Source organism: Onychostoma macrolepis, chromosome 18 (assembly GCF_012432095.1).
Source record: "Onychostoma macrolepis isolate SWU-2019 chromosome 18, ASM1243209v1, whole genome shotgun sequence".
Classification (NCBI taxonomy): Eukaryota; Metazoa; Chordata; class Actinopteri; order Cypriniformes; family Cyprinidae; genus Onychostoma; species Onychostoma macrolepis.
In genome coordinates this window covers 27,834,133-27,854,683 of record NC_081172.1, presented here as the reverse complement: position 1 = coordinate 27,854,683, position 20,551 = coordinate 27,834,133, and the positions used below count along the sequence as shown (strand labels likewise).

Sequence of the window (20,551 nt, the reverse complement as noted above, 5' to 3'; positions counted from 1 at the left end):
GCAACGCCTCAAGAAACGAGCCAGAGATTAACCTCCCATTCAGCTCTCCTGGCACAGTTGCTCTCAGAAGGTGCGAAAGGGAGGGGTTAGGGTGGACCCACTGTGAGAACGAGGTGAAAGGGTTCTGGAGGAGGGAGAGTATCGTGTCTTTGGCTTATCCTTAGGGAGAGGAACCATGCCTCGTTGTTCTGCTCTAGGAGTGTCAATCATCCACCTGTGTAGATACAAGCACGCATTTCTTTGTCACCAATTTCAGAGTTTGTTTATATGACTTTCGTGCAATGTCACAGCACCTGGAACTGGGCAGGGAAAAGCACCACAGAGCAAACTGGAGTTAAGTGTCTTGGGCACAAAGGTGAACATGCATGGTCGTCCTTTCAAGGAGATTGATCCAGCAACCTTATGGATTACCAGTCAAGACTACAACCTTGACAGTTCCATACGAGCAGATTTATCATACATAGGCCACCCCTGATGCATGGGGATGTGCCAACGTACTACACTGCACATTTAACCACACACTTATGATGTGGATTATCAATTTCATAAACAAACATGAGTCAATGTGACTATAGCAATATGACAAATGTGCCTCTTTTACTTGGGGCATTTATCTACATCACACATTCACCTTGCAATAAAATGATCCACTAGATCAGATTTCAGGGCTTTTAATGTCAATGCACACTGCTGTCTGAGACACTGGGGACATACACTATTATTGTGAGAGAAAGGAACCACACCCTGACACAGGTGGCACTCTGGTGATTTAATCACAGGTGAGGCGGCAGGCTTTATAATGCACTCGGGGACAAAGAGTCACCCCTGGGCCAAGAGTAAGAACTGCCTGGGGCAAGTCAGGGTTGAATGACTATGTTGGGGCAGTGAATTTGAGCTGTGGAACATATTGGCAGTCTGTTCCATTAGTGTGGCCATCACAATGCCTGAACAGAATATTCTTCCCTCATTTTTTAACACCTCTCTCCATTATTTCTCACCCTCTGTCTGTCCCTTCTCTACCACAGGAAAGGATGAAGTCTATAAGCGTCTCTCTTCTTCTGTCTATTTTTTTTTCTTTCCATCTGTCACTTACACTCACAAGTTTTGTTCCAAAATCTATTGAGCTGCCTACGTAGACAGCATTCTGAGGCATCACAGGAGCACTTTGCATAAAGAATGTTAATCGTATGATGTGAAAAATTCAGTAGAAGTTTATTGCAGAGCTACACTGACACCTATACTAAACCCCACACATACACAATAAGGTGAAATGTGATGTGAACCCACTACCCACAGACATGTGAAACACAAAAAGTGCTAGAGCGGTGGCGGATGTGTGGGTGCATTTGGGCCGAAATTTTCCCTCTCTAAATGAAGTAGTGACATGGAGCTGTGCAGCCATGCCTGAAACTGGTGAATCAATATCAGACTACATTAGTTACTCTGGCATCAGAGCCTGCCAGGCCAGAACAGGATCAATGCCAAAACAGCAAGCCATATCTCGGTTTATCTCCTTCTTTCACTCTGCAACTGTCTATATCGCTACCTGTCTGGCCAATCAGAACAATTTCAGTATGAATGAAAAGTTTACTCCTATTCTGAGCAAGTAATGCAAAAAGACAGCCTTCCAATAAACAAGGATCTGGATTTTTGGCCATAGCAGATATAGGAGAGAAAATTCCCTCATCTCCAGATTTTACATCTCAATCGGTAGCTGGTTTGGGATTTCAGAACAGTTGGAGATAGCTGAGAAGGTATTGATCTTAGGTAGGTCTATCTGAGCACTTGCCTGAGTCAGTGTAGAGTCTTAGCAGGACGCAGTGGGAGCAGACGTGCACTGCCAAGCAGGATAACTAAAGCCTGTTTTTGTTTTCTAAAGCAGACCCATTTCCCCTCCCTTTCTTACTACAACTATATTGTTGATTTGAACCTTGCTCTGCGCTCCTAACAAGTCTGCAGCCTGGAAATATTAAACAAGTAACTATAAAAACTCATTAAAAAAAATGGAAACTTTTCATCCAACAAACACACGCTCGTTGTGTCTCTCTACCTGTGCAATACATAAATTGGGAGCTGCATAAGGAGCTGCAAATGATATAATTGTGACATTAATATAATCACTGTATGGTGCGTACATCACATCTTTACAGTTTCTTCAAAGTGGCTACACCAATCAAATTTATTTAGAATGCATTACTGTTTTGAATCTGACTACAATTTAAGTGTTTTTCTATTGATGCTCGAGACTTCTTTGTTACATTTTGGTTTATTTTGAACAAATCACAAATTAAAAAAAGGATTACTTACAGTATGATATAATATTTTTTTATTCATAACTACTAACTAGATCTGCTTAGCAACCCCAGTCCTTGTCTTCCCTTCATCCGATCTTTTATTTGCCAATTACACAAAAACACAAACATACACACTCACACATCCATCCAATACAGGATCTGTAGACTTACTGTCCCCTTGGAGAGAGAACAGGCAGGGAAACTGCAGCCATATTCACAGAATTCCTCCTCTCTATTCCCCTGACTGACGCATTTGAGCAGGCCAGTAATCGCCAGTGCATGTCTCTTTTAATGGAGGCACATCAGCCCAGCTGCCTGTAGTAAATTGACTTGTTCAGTCTGAGAGACCTGTGTGTGCGTACACATGTGAGAATCTGATCTATTTTATTTCAGAGGCATACACAGGATTTTAACGGAAGGCCTGGAATTATCCAATCGCTCAATCCCAGATCAGTGCTCTGACTAACCGCCCCACTTCTCTAGCGTGACACCATTACCCCTGCTGGATGCCTCTCAGCAGAGCCCTCACTGGTTTATCTCATATGGAGCCTGTGAAGTGGAAGGCTTGATAAAGACTCAACATAAACCCTTACATAGGCATTTGACAGACAGCTATAAAGCTCTGCTACACTACTCAGAAATATATTTATTATAGAGAAGCAGTGATAGCGAAATCTGTCCAATACTGATAAATATACAATAATTATAATAATTATAATTATATAATATATATTAGAAGACTTAAATACTTTGACTATATTATATGATTTGTATACTTTTAAAATGATAAATGAGTGTAAATCACATACTTGTACCCTAATATCATGTTTCAATTAAAATCTAAACATGGTAAGGTAAATTAGCAATGATGGATCACTGTTTAGTTCTTTTGGCATAGAAAAAGAGAATACTGTTTGAAAGGAATATAAAGCAGAATATTATCTGCTTCCAATTTTGGCCTAATCAGACAGATGATATAAAAAAAAAAAAAAAAATACCCCTGCTATAATCACTTTTCATATCTTGCACCCCTAATGTATTATACACACATAGAGAACCACACCTCTGTTTATGTGCTAAAATCATTTTAACTAATAATGTTACTCTAATTTAAGTGGACATTTAAGGTTTTTTTTGTTTGTTTTAGTTTTTTTCTCTCTCCTCTCCATTAATCTGTGGTCTTCATGCTAGCAGCATGACTAAAGACATCCATACATGAATGAAAATGTTCTAAGTGTATGTTATTTTTATTTTTTTATCAATAAGTTAACAACAGTGGATGCAGTGGCCTAGATTAGTCATTTACTAGCCAAGGGCGGCCTTGCAGCCCAAACCGTCAAATCTTGTGATGACCATGAGTTTGAGCAAAGTTCAGACTTTCATGTAGAGAGAGAGAGAGAGATAGCGACAGACAGAACAGAGAGAAATGGAGGGATTATTTAGGCCGACCTCTGAGAGGATTCCATTTAAATGAGGAATCCTAATGAGCTGATCCATGGATGACACAGCCAGAAACGAATAGAGAATGTACTGAGAATTCAAATTCAATTCCAGAACTTGAAATGACTGAGCAAACAGGATGCTGAACTGAAAATCTGATTCAAACCTAGAAATTAGCAAAACGTTTGATAGAAAATAATGGTAGGCTAACACTTTATTACAGGGACCAATTCTGACTATTAACCAATTGATTATTAGCATGCCTGTTATTAACATATTGGCTGTTTATTAGTACTTATAAAGCACATATTCTTCATGACCATATTCTGCATCCCTAATCCTTCCCAATACCTAAATTTAACATCTACTTTACTAACTATTAATAAGCAGCAAATTAGGAGTTTATTGAGGCAAAAACACATTAAGGTCATTAATTGTTAATAAAATTAATTTGTAATTAATAAAATGTATACAGAAATAATCTACTAGTGGTCTCATATTCTGCATTTCAGGGAATAAACAGCCATAATTAATCACAATTAACTCGTGCATACTGGACTAATGAAATTCCTTTCGAGTGACTGTGTTCAAATTTATTCAGTTGTAATTCCTTTTCCTGCCATTCTAATTCATCATCCTGTGGCCAATTCAATTGAAATTCCTAGTTATAAATTGAAAAGGAGCCAATTCTGGGAATTCTGCAAGAAAAAGAAGAGAAAATAAAAGATGCCAACAGAAGGAGGAGGGGAAACACTGCAGTAATATAGCTCAAGTATCTGTTCAGTGAGTGGAAAACCAAGGGTGGGAGGATGGGTGGGCTTAACCATTTAATCTCTAAATCGAGATGAGAATCGCTAAATCACATTAATACCAAATCAGAACAGCACAAGCAAGATTGGCCCCCATTTATTGATTTCCTTTTTCTTTAGTCGGCTGATTCAAGCATTTCGACTCAAAACAGAACAGGATTTTCAGGGGTTTGAAGCAGAAAATTGCAGCTGTGCTTTGCAGATAAAACAAGAACTCCATTTGGACGGATGGAAGGGAGAGGTTCGTGTGATCAGGGACCTGGAAAACAAGTGTGTGTAGCAGTGGTGCATGCATACACGCAGAGACGATCGCAGGTGCACGCAGACAAGTACGTTCTACACTGAGACGTCACATACACCCTCATCCAAACGACGCTGAGGCTAAAGGTTCCCCACGCAGAGTCACTTTCAGGTCAACCTGATGCTAAAAACCCAACGCCACTAACACACTTCACCAACAAAGAGAAAGAGGACGCGCTTGTGTGTGTGCGCATGTGTGTTAATTTAGCACTTACTCTGTTTTTAGTGTTATTTGTGCAGTCAGCTGTGCGGTGCAGAAACACTCTGTGCTGTCACATCCACTCCATTATTTAGATCAGGAGCTCTCACTCATGTTTAATTCACCATCGAGTGGCTACGCCACATCTAGACAGAGCCGCACAGCACCGCCTAAATGTGTACTACAGACTCAGCCGAAAAACAACAGCGGAAGTCCTGCGGATGCAACTTATTTGCATTACAAAAGAAACCGCTTTTTAAGAAAAAACATTTATGTATCACCAAGAGACTTCTCAGGAAGAATTCTGGGTAAAAAGAAAAGTCTGTGTTTTTTTTTTTTTGCGCACGCAAAATATGCAAATCACAAGGCACACAGCTTGCACACAACAATTTCCTATCTTCTAGGATGGTTGTAAACTGAGGATTCAGACTATGATAATCTGCCGTACTTTACAGCAATGCTCAATGCAATGTACAATTTTTATATCTCACAATTCTGTTTTTTTTTTTAAAGTTAGAACTGCAAAATATACACTAAGAGTTGCTTAATTCTGAGAGAAAAGAGAGAGAGAGAGAGAGAGAGACAGAGAGAAAAACAAACAACTGCAAGATATGAACTCGGTATTCTAAGATTAAAAAGTTAAAATTATTATTATTATTATTATTATTACTATCATTTTTTTTTTTTTTTTTTTTCATTCAGTGAAAGAAACAGGCTTCCATATACATGTTAAAAATTCTTGAAACAAGATAAACATAATTGAGAAGCAACAATGAATAATTGATTTGGACTAGATACTTGCATTCAGAAAGAGTATAATTAATGAGTTTATTTTGTCCAGCATTTTTTTTTATTATTATTATTCTTTATATATATATATAACTAATTAAAATCATTCAGTTTTTTACCCAGTGTAAAATGTATACAGCTATCTGTTTACATAACTATGATTTATTATTATTATTATTATTATTTTATATAAAATATCTATGATCAGAATAATTTTCACATTTTTTGTGTGAAGAATGCCAAAAATGCTTTGCAAGCACAGACAGCATTTATTCAAACTGGATTGTGGGTGGTTAAGGTATAAGATGCAGGTTTTTCTGCTGCAAAAAAAAAAAAAAACTTTTATGAAAATGACAAACCCATATTAATAAGATACAACAATTAATTGTGCTTGCATCAAAATTCCCACTGCGCACAACACAGGAGTTCCAACCAGCATTTCAAATGCTGCATTAACAGTCTGTAGGGGCTGCTAGCAGTGGGCCATGAGGTAAATTCACCATAGTAATATTATTTGGCTGTCACTCTCACTGTTCTTCCTTAGCTCGGGGCGGCTTTCCATGCATCACCCCAGTACCGAATAAACCCAGCTACTCCAAGGGAATTGGATGGAGCTCTCATCTGCATGCTAATGTTTAACCATCCAACCCAAATGTCTGTATAATCACTTTCACAGCAGAACTCCATCCGGTGAGCGGCCCCCGCCAAACGCAGTGCCATGTGTCATTGTCAGACAGTTATGACTATCTCTCTCCAAGGAGGACAGACAAACAGACAGAAAGACATGCAATAAAAGACTTTTCCTGCAACCTCTTGGGGTTAAGCAGCACTTACTGAGGTTTGGCTGATGAGTTCTGCAGGTTTTTCACCCTTACAAGCTCCATGACCCTTTGGGAGACACCTGCTTCTGATCAACGTCCTCTTTTATGACCCTGCTTCATCTGGCTTTTGGGTTTTTTTAAAGATCCACTTCAAATAAGAACACATCCCCATCTGGCAATTACAGGCGCATGCAACAAGCCAATCAGCTCAAAGACATGAAACTGTGGACCATTTGGGTCAACTTCAGTGTGAACGAGCCAATTGTAAACTTCTGAAAACAGCTAATCAAGAAAAGTGTTTCTGGCCATGGTAAACGACGCAATCAAATGTTACATTTTGTATACAGCAAATATTACAAAACCAAAAACGAGAGCAACTGCTTGAAGTAAATCCTGGATACCATAACCTCCACAGCTAGTTTTCACAAGATAAGCACCAATAAGCAACAAGCCTAGTGGGTAAACAGAACCGAAGGTGTCTGAAAGCAAAATTATTCAAATTTTGCAGAATCAAGTTTGCATGGTGCCAAGTTATTACTTGGATTACATTTCAGAGCTAGACAAATTCACATTCTGAATAATTGCATTTCTGTGCTTGATGCTCATCCATCATTGGAAGTCTTCATTCCCCCAAAATGTTTAATCCAACTAAGATGAGCATTTGGAGTTGAGGAAATCACTTTAACCAGCCTGAAAGCCAATGATCTATATGAGGGAATATACCGCACAGACCTTTCCCAGCCTCCCTCATCCCCAGAACGCACAATACCGCATAGACAATTAAACAGCAATGGGAGAGGAAGTGAGGCGGGGGGTGGCTCATAGATGAAGTTATCATGATGTCACAACAAACACCTGCGTTTCCGGGTTCCTCAGACAAGCAGCTTTTAGTGTTGAATATGCAGTGAGTTGAGCTGCAGTAGTAGGTATCACTGAAGCATTATATAGTAGATATGTTTGTTTATGAAAATTATAATGACTCTATCTATCTATCTACAACACTTTTCACTCATAACCTGCTAATAAATTTAACTAACAGTGAAAAAAAAAAAGCAAGTAACAATGAATGATTTATTTTATTTTTTATTTTTTTTGCAACAAAAAATGATAGCGTATATAGTTGTCCCCAAACAAAAAAGGCGAGCAGACATGTGCTATGTATCTCTTACACTTGAATACATTTTTAATGTATTGGACTAATTAGACTTAATGGTTTCACTTTATTTTGATGGTCCCTTTAACACATTCTATTGACTATACAGGTGCTGGTCTTATAATTAGAATATCATCAAAAAGTTGATTTATTTCACTAATTCCATTCAAAAAGTGAAACTTCTATATTATATTCATTCATTACACACAGACTGATATATTTCAAATGTGTATTTCTTTTAATTTTGATGATTAGAGCTTACAGCTCATGAAAGTCAAAAATCAGTATCTCAAAATATTAGAATATTACTTAAGACCAATACAAAGAAAGGATTTTTAGAAATCTTGGCCAACTGAAAAGTATGAAAATGAAAAGTATGAGCATGTACAGCACTCAATACTTAGTTGGGGCTCCTTTTGCCTGAATTACTGCAGCAATGCGGTGTGGCATGGAGTCGATCAGTCTGTGGCACTGCTCAGGTGTTATGAGAGCCCAGGTTGCTCTGATAGTGGCCTTCAGCTCATCTGCATTGTTGGGTCTGGTGTCTCTCATCTTCCTCTAGACAATACCCCATAGATTCTCTATGGGGTTCAGGTCAGGCGAGTTTGCTGGCCAATCAAGCACAGTAAAACTATGGTCATTGAACCAGCTTTTGGTACCTTTGGCAGTGTGGGCAGGTGCCAAGTCCTGCTGGAAAATGAAATCAGCATCTCCATAAAGCTTGTCAACAGAAGGAAGCATTAAGTGCTCTAAAATTTCCTGGTAGATGGCTGCGTTGACTGTGGACATCAGGAAACACAGTGGACCAACACCAGCAGATGACATGGCAGCCCAAATCATCACTGACTGTGGAAACTTCACACTGGACTTCAGGCAACATGGATTATGTGCCTCTCCACTCTTCCTTCAGACTCTGGGACCTTGATTTCCAAATGAAATGTAAAATTTACTTTCCTCTGAAAAGAGGACTTTGGACCACTGAGCAACAGTCCAGTTCTTTTTCTCCACAGCCCAGTTATGATGCTTCTGAAGTTGTCTCTGGTTCAGAAGTGGCTTGGTAGCCCTTTTCCTGAAGACGTCTGAGCGTGGTGACTCTTGATGCACTGACTCCAGCTTCAGTTCTCTCCTTGTGAAGCTCTCACAAGTGTTTGAATCGGCTTTGCTTGACTGTATTCTCAAGCTTGCGGTCATCCCTGTTGCTTGTGCACCTTTTCCTACCCAAATTCTTCCTTCCAGTCAACTTTGCATTTAATATGCTTTGATACAGCACTCTGTAAACAGCCACACCTTTCAGTAATGACCCTCTGTGACTTACCCTCTTTGTGGAGGGTGTCAATGTTCGTCTTCTGGATCATTGCCAAGTCAGCAGTCTTCCCCATTATTGTGGTTTCAAAGAACAAGAGATACCCAGAATTTATACTGTAGGGATGGTCATTTATTCAAACTCAAATGTAAATATTCTAATATTTTGAGATACTGATTTTTGACTTTCATGAGCTGTAAGCTCTAATCATCAAAATTAAAAGAAATAAACATTTGAAATATATCAGTCTGTGTGTAATGAATGAATATAATATACAGGTTTCACTTTTTGAATGGAATTAGTGAAATAAATAAACTTTTTGAGGATATTCTAATTATATGACCAGCACCTGTAAGTAATGTTGCACCTACATTTCTACTAACTCTCATTAGAGTGTTAGTAGTGTATTAGTTGACTGGTAGGGTTAGGGTTAGAGTATGTTGACACGTTCTTGCAAAGTTACTTATAGTCAGTAGAATATCTGTTGGGAGACCAACACAATAAGGAGTTAGTAGATATGAAGCAGACAGTCTACTAATACTCTTATGAGAGTTTGTTGACATGTAGTTGCAACATTACTTAGTGTCAACAGAATGTTCAAAAGGGACCATCAAAATAAAGTGTTACCGACTTAATAAATCAGCAAGATGAGAGATGACAATCATGATCAGTTTTGCCGAATCCTGGACTTTTCATGATCTACCAATAATGACAGAAATCTAGTTTTTGGAAAACCCCACACACAGCACTTTTCTTTATCATTTTCAGCTCTTCAAATCTAAAACAGCTCTTTTCCAGTGTATCTGAAGAATTCAAAAGTGTTGCCACTGACAAACAGCAATTTCATGTATACTCTGCTATAAAACCTCACCTTTCTGACCATATACTCATCATGATGAAGGACTGGAGGCAAGTACCCATCGACACAACTATAACAGAACTACACGCACAGCCAACTAATGTGACGTATTTGAGTGAAGTTTGTATTGTGATCTCTTACATTTGTGCAGACAATGTATTCTGCTCACTGAAGCCGAATGGATTGAGTATGCTGCTGCTGTTTTGGCACAGTCAATTTCATCTTGAGCACCGCTGTGGACTACAGCTCATGTTAATAGCTTTCTACACTGTTAATTTCAGGAATGGCTGGGCAGATCACTGCTGCTTGATGATGAGGAGTACACGATAACCTGCTCTCTCACCTGTAAATCACACCTTACTTTGTTTTACACAGCAGTAATTAAAAGCTATATTTACCCAGATAACAATACAAATGATTCTGTTCCAAAACTACTACTAACTGAAACTGACCCTCATAAGCGAATGATTAAGGCGCCTGCATAAGAGATGTAATTAGCATGTTGCCATCCTAACAATATGATACCCTAAAAATAAAATGCACAAAACAATTATTGGGTAAAATACTCTACTGAACAGTTTTAGGGTGAATCCCATTTCTCTGTCTTACCCCTTCCCCTTCCCCTACCCCTTCGTCTTACCCTTAGCCCTTGTCCCTCGAAACCGAGTGGTAAGCGCTAGGGGTGAAAACATACCCCTATGAAATGAGACACCACTTGGTTATGGTTACGTCATCATACACCGTCGCTAGCTGGCTGCTGGTTTGTGATGTGTTGATCACAAACTTTGGAGTTGAGTTAAAACTGTAGACATCCATGGAGTCCATTCAAGGCTAATCTACAGGACTGTTGTGCAAATCAGCACTGTAACGTTACCGTAGCAAACTAGCGATTTTTTAAAACGTTTCAATTAAGAACATGGTTGCAAATATATATGTACAGGACTGTCTAGAGCAAGACTGTCGTAGTTTTTTAATAAATTATTTAAGCCGAAAATACTTACATTTATGGGACTCTCTGGATGATCTGGCCGCCATTGTTGCCGGTTGCGCAGTGTGTTCTGGGTACCCTTGGTTTCAAGTAAGCTCGCGAAAATGCTTGGTTTTAAGGGGTATCTACCACTTCCCCTTAGCCCTACCCCTCGATCAAAACGAGAATTGGGATAGCCCTTACTCTCACGTGAACGCCCAAACTAAGGGGAAGGGGTAAGACAGAGAAATGGGATTCACCCTTAAGCTATTGTTCAATACTGAATAGATTTTATACATACGCCATATTGGTAAAAATGCATTATTGGAGTGCTTTCTCCACAAAACATATGTGTGATGCTTCCTTTTGGCTACAAGACGGCACCTTAGAAGGCGTCACGTTGGGAGCTCACCTATGATACCTTAAAGTCTACAAAGGAGCAAGCATCTTCGCCAAGTCTGCAGCGTTTGAATAGCGCAAACAGATGCCTTTGATAACTAGATTTCAGTACAGGATCGTGGAAAAGAATGTTGAATACTGAACAAGGCCACTTTCAATGAAATAAAACAACAGTTTGCATAGAGCATATGAAATCAAGGTTACTGGGAGAAATAACACAATTCTCTTAGTAGAATAATAAATAAATAAAACTGCCATATTAAGTCATTTAAAATGCATGACTAAACTCCAGTTCAATGAATGGGCACACTGACAGATGAAATCAACACATAGAAAGTGACTTTTTAAAGCACCTCATTTTTAAACACCGTCAAAGAAAGCGGTTATAAGTGTTAAACGGCATCAAAGCGTGACTGAAACTGCTAAAATCAGGTCCTTCACCCAAACCATTTCAGTTCAAGCTTACATAATATATTCTGATGTGAACTGAAAATGGTTTAAAATGATATGGGACTCACGTCAAAGTAGGGCTGTGCAATTAATTGTATTCGATTATCATGCACATCTCATCAGGATTACGAACGTGATATTGCCTAGCTTGTCAGTGAACTACGGCTCTGTGTATTAACTGCGGCTCCATCTGAAAGCAGGTGATGGCGATTTACTGCTAATCACGAAACCGGCTTTACTGACGAGATGTGCATGATAATCGAATACGATTAATTGCATAGCCCTACGTCAAAGTGAGTAACCTAATGCAAAAGTAATGAACGTTTTACTTGGGAATAAAACAGATTTTCAACACATTTGGAAATACAATTGAGGAGTGTTAACCATCTGTCTGAATTTACCCTAGTTTCTCATGGGTGGAGTGGAACAAGTGATGGTTTTACACCCACACATGCACACACACACACTTGTTTGCCATTTAAGCCATCTATTGTTGGGGTCATAACAGCTTGTATATCACTTAGACCTTCAAAGCAGGCTGACATTAATAGGCTCACCTTTTGACCTCAAAGTGAATGACCGAATTCCTGTCATTGCACATAAAGAAAAGCATAAAGCCATTTGACGTGAAAGAGAGCCGAGATTTTGCAGCAAACAACATATATTTTCCCCTCGATGAACTCTTTTACGAATTTGTAATCTTTCTTGTGCACATCCGTAAAAGACCCCGGGCGATCTGATATTGCTCATCGCAGCAATTTAGAGAGCGTTGGCAAAACTCACAAATTAAAAATGCCACTCAAATATGGCTTTCACAGTCAATGGGATAATCAAAACACGCAAGGGGGGGAATATCACAAGATGTTCTTCTTCTCTCTCTTGATTGAACCACTTCAAACGAAATTCAAACATGATTCCTCCAGCCAGGAAAATAATCCTGATCTTTTACATGAACCACAGGATCATCTCTACACAAATCAGGCAAGACTTTGTGATCAAAGAGCAGAACGCACAGAATCAGCTGTCGTGCTCGGAGGAAAGGGGACTCATGGGTAACAAGGCCAGCCGGGTATTTGTTCTGTTCTGGTTAGTAAAATATTAAAGTCAACCTGAAATCAGAATTGACCCTATTCTTATGTCATCCTATTCACTATTTTGAACATTTCATCAGTGCACATTATTTAAAAGAAAAGAGAAACAAAGAACTATTACTGTGCTTTTCCCCTCTTATATATATACTAGAAAATAAAATGTTGACTGAATCAGTTCTTGATCAGCAATTCAGCACTCACTGATGTGCTGAAACTTGTATTTGCATCAATCATAGAATGAATTTCCTGAAAAACAAAATGCAGTGGCATCTATATTATACATATTTCATATATAAATTTCACTGCTAAAACCACCTTTCACACTGTACATGAAGTAGCTGAAAGTGCTTTAGAAACAGGTGAAAAAGCATTTTTGGCATTCAGCCATTTTTCTACCCTGGATTAACTCGACTGATTGCGACACGCACTCACAAAGCACTTTCCTCGGTATTTCACCTTGAACCAGCCCTCTTAGTAAAATTGATGTTTGTGGTGGGTTCAAATAATTAAGGTACAGATCAGAGCTCCTTCGTGAAGTACTCCTTAAACCGGGCCAAACCATGATGAATGTTTATTTCTGAAGCATTAAAAAGTTTTCCATTCCGTAAATAGAAAAAAGTATTGCTAAAAAGGTATCACTGGAGGAAATGATGATTTACGAATCAATGATGGTTCGTCAAAAACTGGAGGTTCAAAGAAATTATCCATGTAGCATCTGTTTTACTCTAAAGGGAGAGCTGTAAGTCATGTAATCACTATCAAAAGACACAGTCCGTTCCATTACTCTTCTCTTCCATCTTTTTGCGTTGTTGAATGAATTTTAGCCACAAAGAAGATTTAGATGTGTTTTTATATGAACAAGGGAAATTACAGCATAGGCATGTTGTATCACAGCCCAGCATGTGCTGGTGAAATTCACCATGCATGCTTTACAGCAGCATTTTTCTGTCTTCCTGGAAGAAAACCATCATGTTAAAGTAGACGAGCCCTATAAACAAAGTAAAAGGGATAGTTCACCCAAAATCATTTACCCACCCTCATGTCTTTCATAACCTGCAAGACTTGCACGTGGAACACAAAAGAACATATTTTGAAAATGTTACCAACCAGTTTTCATGACCACTGACCATTATGTTTCCCTTGCAAAAGAAAGCAAGTCGCACATGTTCGGAAAGGCACGAGGGTCAGTAAATCATGACAGAATCTCCATTTTTGGGTAAACAGTGCTTTTAAAAAAGACTTGCGAGTTCATAAAGTGTCAATCTATTGACATCTATTATCTATTATCAATAGATCAGCAGATCCGATGGACTCCTCGGGCCGCATTACAATCAACAGGATGCAAATTGCCCTATTAATAGATTAGTCTGGCGGGTTCCAACTTGGCAAAAAAAGGGCGAGTGAATCTCAGAGCAGATAACATTATAAATTACAACACTTCTGACCATGCTTTTCAATGGAAGAGCCTTGGGCGTCGAATCACAGAATCCATATAATTCATTACGCTTCATTAGTTTACTTGACTTCGAAGTTAAGCGTTGAGCATTCAGCTGTACGTGTAGCTGCACGTGTTTGCGAACGCAGACGGAGGGCAGCCCTGCCAGCTCTGACATGTACATGTGCACGTAGAGTTGATTTATGACGAGTGATTGCTTTGCTTCAGAAGGAGAAACAATAACCAGATGTCTTCTAAGACCCCCATTCCAGCTGTTAATTGCATGGCAAGTGTCTAGTAAACACTGCGCAGAGGTGAACAAAGAGGGATGTGTTTGGTGCGCCCGGGTTGTGTATATCATTTAGATTTGCAAGGTGTCTTGTCAACAGGGCATGCTTGGGTTTGTTTGCTCAAGGATCTTGTCTGAACGGATCTTTGTGACTTTTTGTATGATCCTATATTTTTTTGCCCAGGGATTTTATTCTGTACGACTTTGAAGTCTTAAATTATAGCCTGGGAAGAAATTAATAGTTATGTGCATGTCATTAATGTCAAGAAGGTGAAATATTTTGCTCTGTTAAGTTAGCCGTCATTGCTAACGGTGGGAAACGCAAGCCAGAGAATTATTTCTGAAGTCATCCCTTACCCACAGGAACAAATGCTCAAATTTGCTGACTCTTTTAATACTGTGTGCTACCATCGACAATTTTGCTTGGGCACAATTCCAGATCTAGATCCTGTATCATCTTGCCATGCAAGTTTAGATCACATGACAAAAGTCTACAGGAACTGAATCTGAAAGCAGCCTTGGAGACACACAAACATTTGGCCACCGTGTGGTTCAAACAAGGCTGTTCTGTTTCTGGAGTCACGCCAAAGGCAACATGTTCAAGCTAAGATGTTTACAACTGTACAAGGTGCCATATATTACACAAAGCTTAGCGATAAAGTCATCTCCTTATGGTAAGCTAGGAATTCAGTGAGCCTTGCAAAACTTTTAGCAAAGCATTATATCACTAAAAAGAGCAGCAGTACATTGAGAAGCAAAATATCCTTGGAATGTTATCTTTTAAATGTTTTAATCAAGCCTCCATCACTTAAGAGTGGGAAAGTGAGATGATATGCGGAATAATCACCCAGTGAAAGAAGGTTCAAGTGTTATCACATAAGCCTTTCACTCAGCTGACCCCAAACAGCTGTTCTGACTGGCTTAACTTCCTCTACAGAGCCACTGGGGGCAGGCCAGAGATGCGCTCTAAGACCAGCCAATACATCAGACGGTTTGTTTACAACATTAGAGGTCAGCAGTGCAGTATTGATTGAAAAATATACACTCAAGAGCAGTTTATTAAAAGACACCTAACGCTGGGCCAACAGTAGTACTGTCAGAGACTCTGGGGATTGCACATGAATTGAATAATCTTGCTGATAAAGGAGCAGGATGCTTTTTAAAGGGGAACTGTCTGTTTAAATCAGGTTATTGTGTCACTCCATGTGTTTCATTTGTTTTACAGGAAGGAAGGTTCAGGTAGAGGGGATGAACGAGGGAGGGCAGCTTCTCTGATCTTCACAGAGGAGTCACACCCATATATCAATCACAGACAGAGCAAGTGCTTTAATCTGGCAGCCAAGAGAAAGTTCACTAATTGCAACCTATACTTGACTACAACAATAGCTGCTGCACCTTAGAACATTATGAACTGTATTAACTGCCAGCATTAATTGGTTATTACAAAAAAAATATCGAATGTTGAATCATGGGAGAAAAAAATTAAATAAATGTAAATGTTAAAATTGCATCTTTACTCGCAACTTGGCACAAACATTTCTATTCAATTTTTAACTTGAGTTGTAAAAAATCCAAATTGGTTGCTTTTTTCGGTGTGTTCACTTTATAGGCCAATGACGACAAATAAAGGTGATATAGATTATGCAAATTATGTTTTCTCCTAGTAATAGCTGATTTATTAACAATATAAGAAATAATGATAAAACATTATGCCAGTCCTAGTTTCTTTTGTATGTAGTTTACAGACACCAAGAGGTGCATTCAAGTCATTGTTGTATGAACTGCATTTCTTGAAGTATTTTAATGTTATAAATAAATAAATAAAAATTGGTGAGCACTGATGTTTATCTGTCTATCTGTCTATTTATTTATTTATTTATTTTCTTAAACAATAAACACCTGTCACAAAATGTGTATGTAATAATAAAAGCAGCAGGTTCTCATTATCAATTTGTAACGTGAATGGTTCATCGCTTCGGGTTACTTGATCCGTCTCCAACCAAGCCACTCATTTGACATCTGGCGTCAAATGATACCGTCAAACAAAGACTAATAAATAAATAAATAAAGAATCACTTTTACGTGTAAACATGACTATCCTTTATTTCTTGGAAACTAATTTACTCATGTTTCCGTTCCCTTGTAGGCTCTAACCTGAGCTCTCCAATAATTCACAACTAACAAGCAGCACACATATTCTAGCGCAGCATCACTATCGCCATCTGCCTGCATCTTATGCTTTCACGCGTTCACTTAGAGTTCATTTATCTTAATTATGGCAACACTATCATCAGATGGTTTAGTTTAACTTTACACAGTTATGAACCATGCATAGATCTGCTGAGTCTTTTTGAGACGCCTGACCTGGCAGATAACAAAAGCGCATATTTGGCTAACGAAACATTCTTCAACGGAGCTCATGGACTTACCTGGAGCGTTTAACGCGACCAGCAGGACTATCCAAAAAGTCGCCAATATCGCCATCGCGCTTCACGCCTTGCGCCGAATATCCGATCTGATATCGCGATCTGCAAAGAGCGATCCGGTGATTCATGCAACTTCAACACAATCCACTTCTGTTCACCCTTCACTATACGACAGAAAGTCAACTGTTAATGAAACTGCATTCAGTGCAACGTCTGCAGAAGAGTTTAGTACAGCCAGGAATCTAGATCAAACCCAAAACCCGAATGTAAGATGCTCATCGACTCTCTCTCTGATTCTGCAGATGAAAAGTCCGCTCGACGAGGCGGATAAGAAGCAGATAAGTTCAGGGATCCCGCATCCCAAGCGATGAATCCAGTGCGGCTGTTCAACCCCCTCAAAACAGAAGCTTAATAACAGTGCCCTGAATAACGGGGCGTTTAATGCATCCGATCCGTTGGTTCCACAATACAAGTACGTATGATAAGATTCTTCTGTACTTTTTTTTGCGCAGTAGTAACCAGAATATGTCCTAGAAGTCCCAACGGTCCCGGTCTGTTCCCTCAGTTTGGGAGTCTGAGGATTATCAGATTATTATTTTTTTTGTTGTTGTTGGGTGCTGGAGATGTATCAACGGACGTGAAATCCGTTCCGAGTAATTTTTTTCCCCGAGAAAACGGACTGATTCTCCAGAATATGGCAACAATTCCGTGGTTTGGCGTACTTCGGGCACTGCTGCCACAACCTGAACTGTTCTAGTGTAGCTGATACAAGCGCGAGCAGAGATCCGAATCAGGGTGACGTCAGAAAAGGGCGGGGTTTACACTATCTTGAAGCGCGAGTAGGAGGATTTAGTCCATTGTTGCCATGTCCGCTCATAATAAGCGGCTCTGTGCTTGTTTTAGCTTGTAAGTATGAGCAATGGTGGTCTACGTTATTTGTGGATTATTTCCAGAACACACGCAGGTTTCTGAGGTTTGCTGGTACATAAATAGCAGCTGTCAAATATAATCACTGACTGTTTTAGCCACACTGATGTCTTTATTAAGCAACCTTAGTTTGTTTTCCCCTGTTGTCACCTTTTTAAGGGTGTTCACACTGAAAGTAACTTGAAGAGACCAAGCAACTTACTGGACATCATTCAAATTCAGTAAGAGTTGGCAATTTCCGGTGACGCGAGTGACAGGCCACAAGCACAACTGTATGTAAATAAGCAGCAACATGATAGACCAATACCAGTAAGAGTGCAGTGGCCCACCGTCTGATACAGGATAGCGTGGCAGAGCAGAAAGGCCTGCTAGAAACTAAATTAATCACTGTCATTGTAAATAGGGCTTTCCAGTCCCTCTCTTACAAATGCATAGATTATTTTATGCAATGCAATACATGGAATAAAATAAATAAGCAATCCTCAATGATCCATAATATTGGAGAGAGAAAGAAAGAGAGAGGAGGGGGGGAAAACTGTGCACACTTAGTTTTGCCAGCTCATACTATATGTTTTCGTGATTGAGATCTGGCAACACTGATTTAGTCGCCATTGCGCAAAGTTTACTCTGAGGGGAGGATTAAATTCACAGACATGGTGAAAAATATATGCGAAAAGAGATCTTCTGCATGACAAACCGGACATGAAATTATCAATGTGTGAGGTAAAATGTTGATTTTATCCCCCGACTGCCTATTTTATTCTATCTTCTATTTACTAGCCAAACAGTAACACTCAAGACTTGTCAACTTTAAGAGACTTTGCGGTTATAACGCTGAGGTTTGAAGTCAGCGCTTTGCTTCACTCTCCGTGTCAATTAATATTTAATTTAACTTTATTATTTATAAACAGTCGTAACTTTTCCCATTTCATAAATCTATGTCAGGTTGGACAGTCAGTGTGACAGAAAATGGGGTGATTGAGGAGGTGGAAGTAGTAAAACACTTCCCTCTGCTGGTCACCCTCTCGTGAGTTCCTCTGGGTAAACCGGACAGGGCACTAGACAGCGGTGTGGGAGTTTACCGTTACCGACAATCCTTCTCTTTACAGAACTACGGCATCAGTTTACCTCACGTGAGGACAAGTAACCTCTCATTGAAATCAATCAATTCATTGTTGCCAGATCTCGCAAGAAAATGCACATCCTGGTCTGAAAGAAGACCTCAATAAGCACACATTCTGATTAAAAATAAATAAATAATAAAAATAAATAAATAAATTCATAAATAAAAAACTTAATATCAGAAATATAATTAAGAATATATATTTATATTTATATATATATTTGTTTACATTTATTTTCTAGCATGTTTTACTCAATAGATTTTTTTTTTCTTAAAATATTATTTTTATTTTCAGTTTTACATGGGAGTTTGCATCTCCGATATAAATAACATGTAAAATATATTAATATATCAAGATATTGAGTTAATGTCAGAGTATTTATATACAAGAGCTGAGTATTTGTAGGGATACTCTCTTCAATATTTTTCTCAGACCTTTGACCCACTCACTCACTGCCCCTATCTGTTTTGCTGAGGATACAAAAAAAAAAAAAGCATCTTAATTGAGGTCTTAATTTCTTATTTTCTGAAGTATTGTAGCATAAACTTACATAAAATGTGCATTAAAGACTATATTGGTGAAAGAAGTGAAAATTCAATAAGATGCTGGACAAATTAGAAACGTGAGGAAGGGAGAAACAAAATGCAGTTTATAAAGACAATATGAGTGTGGTCAAAACAGCAGTTGTGGAAATTTGACAGAAAGATTTACATTTTATTGTGTTATAAGGGCCAAGATCCCAAAAAGATGACACTACTCTGGAAGTCCATAAGAAAAAAGAAAAAATGCCCAAAGTCACTTATAAAAAACAGGCATGGCAACACTGAAAGCTATCCAAAAATGACCAAAATCTTATATCACATTAAAAATAACGGTTTGCCTTTATCAAGTTATGTATGAAAATAATCAAATTTTATGTGTAAAACATTTAACTTACTGACAGTCCAAAAATATACATTACCATTAATGTGCATTTAATATATATATATATATTGTATATATTATACAGAGTCTAAATTATACAGATCTCTAAATTATCATGCCACATTTGTAGCCACTGCAAAATATTGAATTATAAATGAATGCAGCAAGGTGTGACTCTTTAAAAAAAAAAAAAAACTATTTTTTTGTTGTGCCTGACACCTTTTAATAACAAGTTCTCCTTCATCTTGACCTGTTTGGGACCTACCCAGCTCTTTATTTTTGTATTATTCATTGTTTCTTTGTCTAAAGAAAGCAGTGCTGTCCACCGATAGCAAAATATCTACTGGCTGACACAATTCTACCATCAGACAGTCTATATATCATCATACCACCCAGCCCTGCAGCCACAGTCACAATAATCTTGAAATGAAAAAGTGCTAGTAACAGATGTTTTTTGCATGTGATGAATTAAAAAAGTGCATAAAAAAATGGTGATGATATTAAACTCCGTATTTAATTTAAATGCACGCACAAAATCCAGTTTCCCATGCA

General features: G+C 38.6%; 1 protein-coding gene across 1 annotated transcript in view; it reads right to left on the bottom strand.

The window, feature by feature from the left end:
* nectin1b (nectin cell adhesion molecule 1b) overlaps nt 1-17,797 on the bottom strand; it is a 104,764-nt gene extending 86,967 nt beyond the window's left edge. The window contains exon 1 of the mRNA XM_058750672.1: nt 17,028-17,797. Within this exon, the coding sequence (XP_058606655.1) occupies nt 17,028-17,082 (55 nt within the window). The 5' untranslated portion in view covers nt 17,083-17,797. The remainder of the gene's footprint in view (nt 1-17,027) is intronic.
* Nucleotides 17,798-20,551: the final 2,754 nt, after the last annotated feature.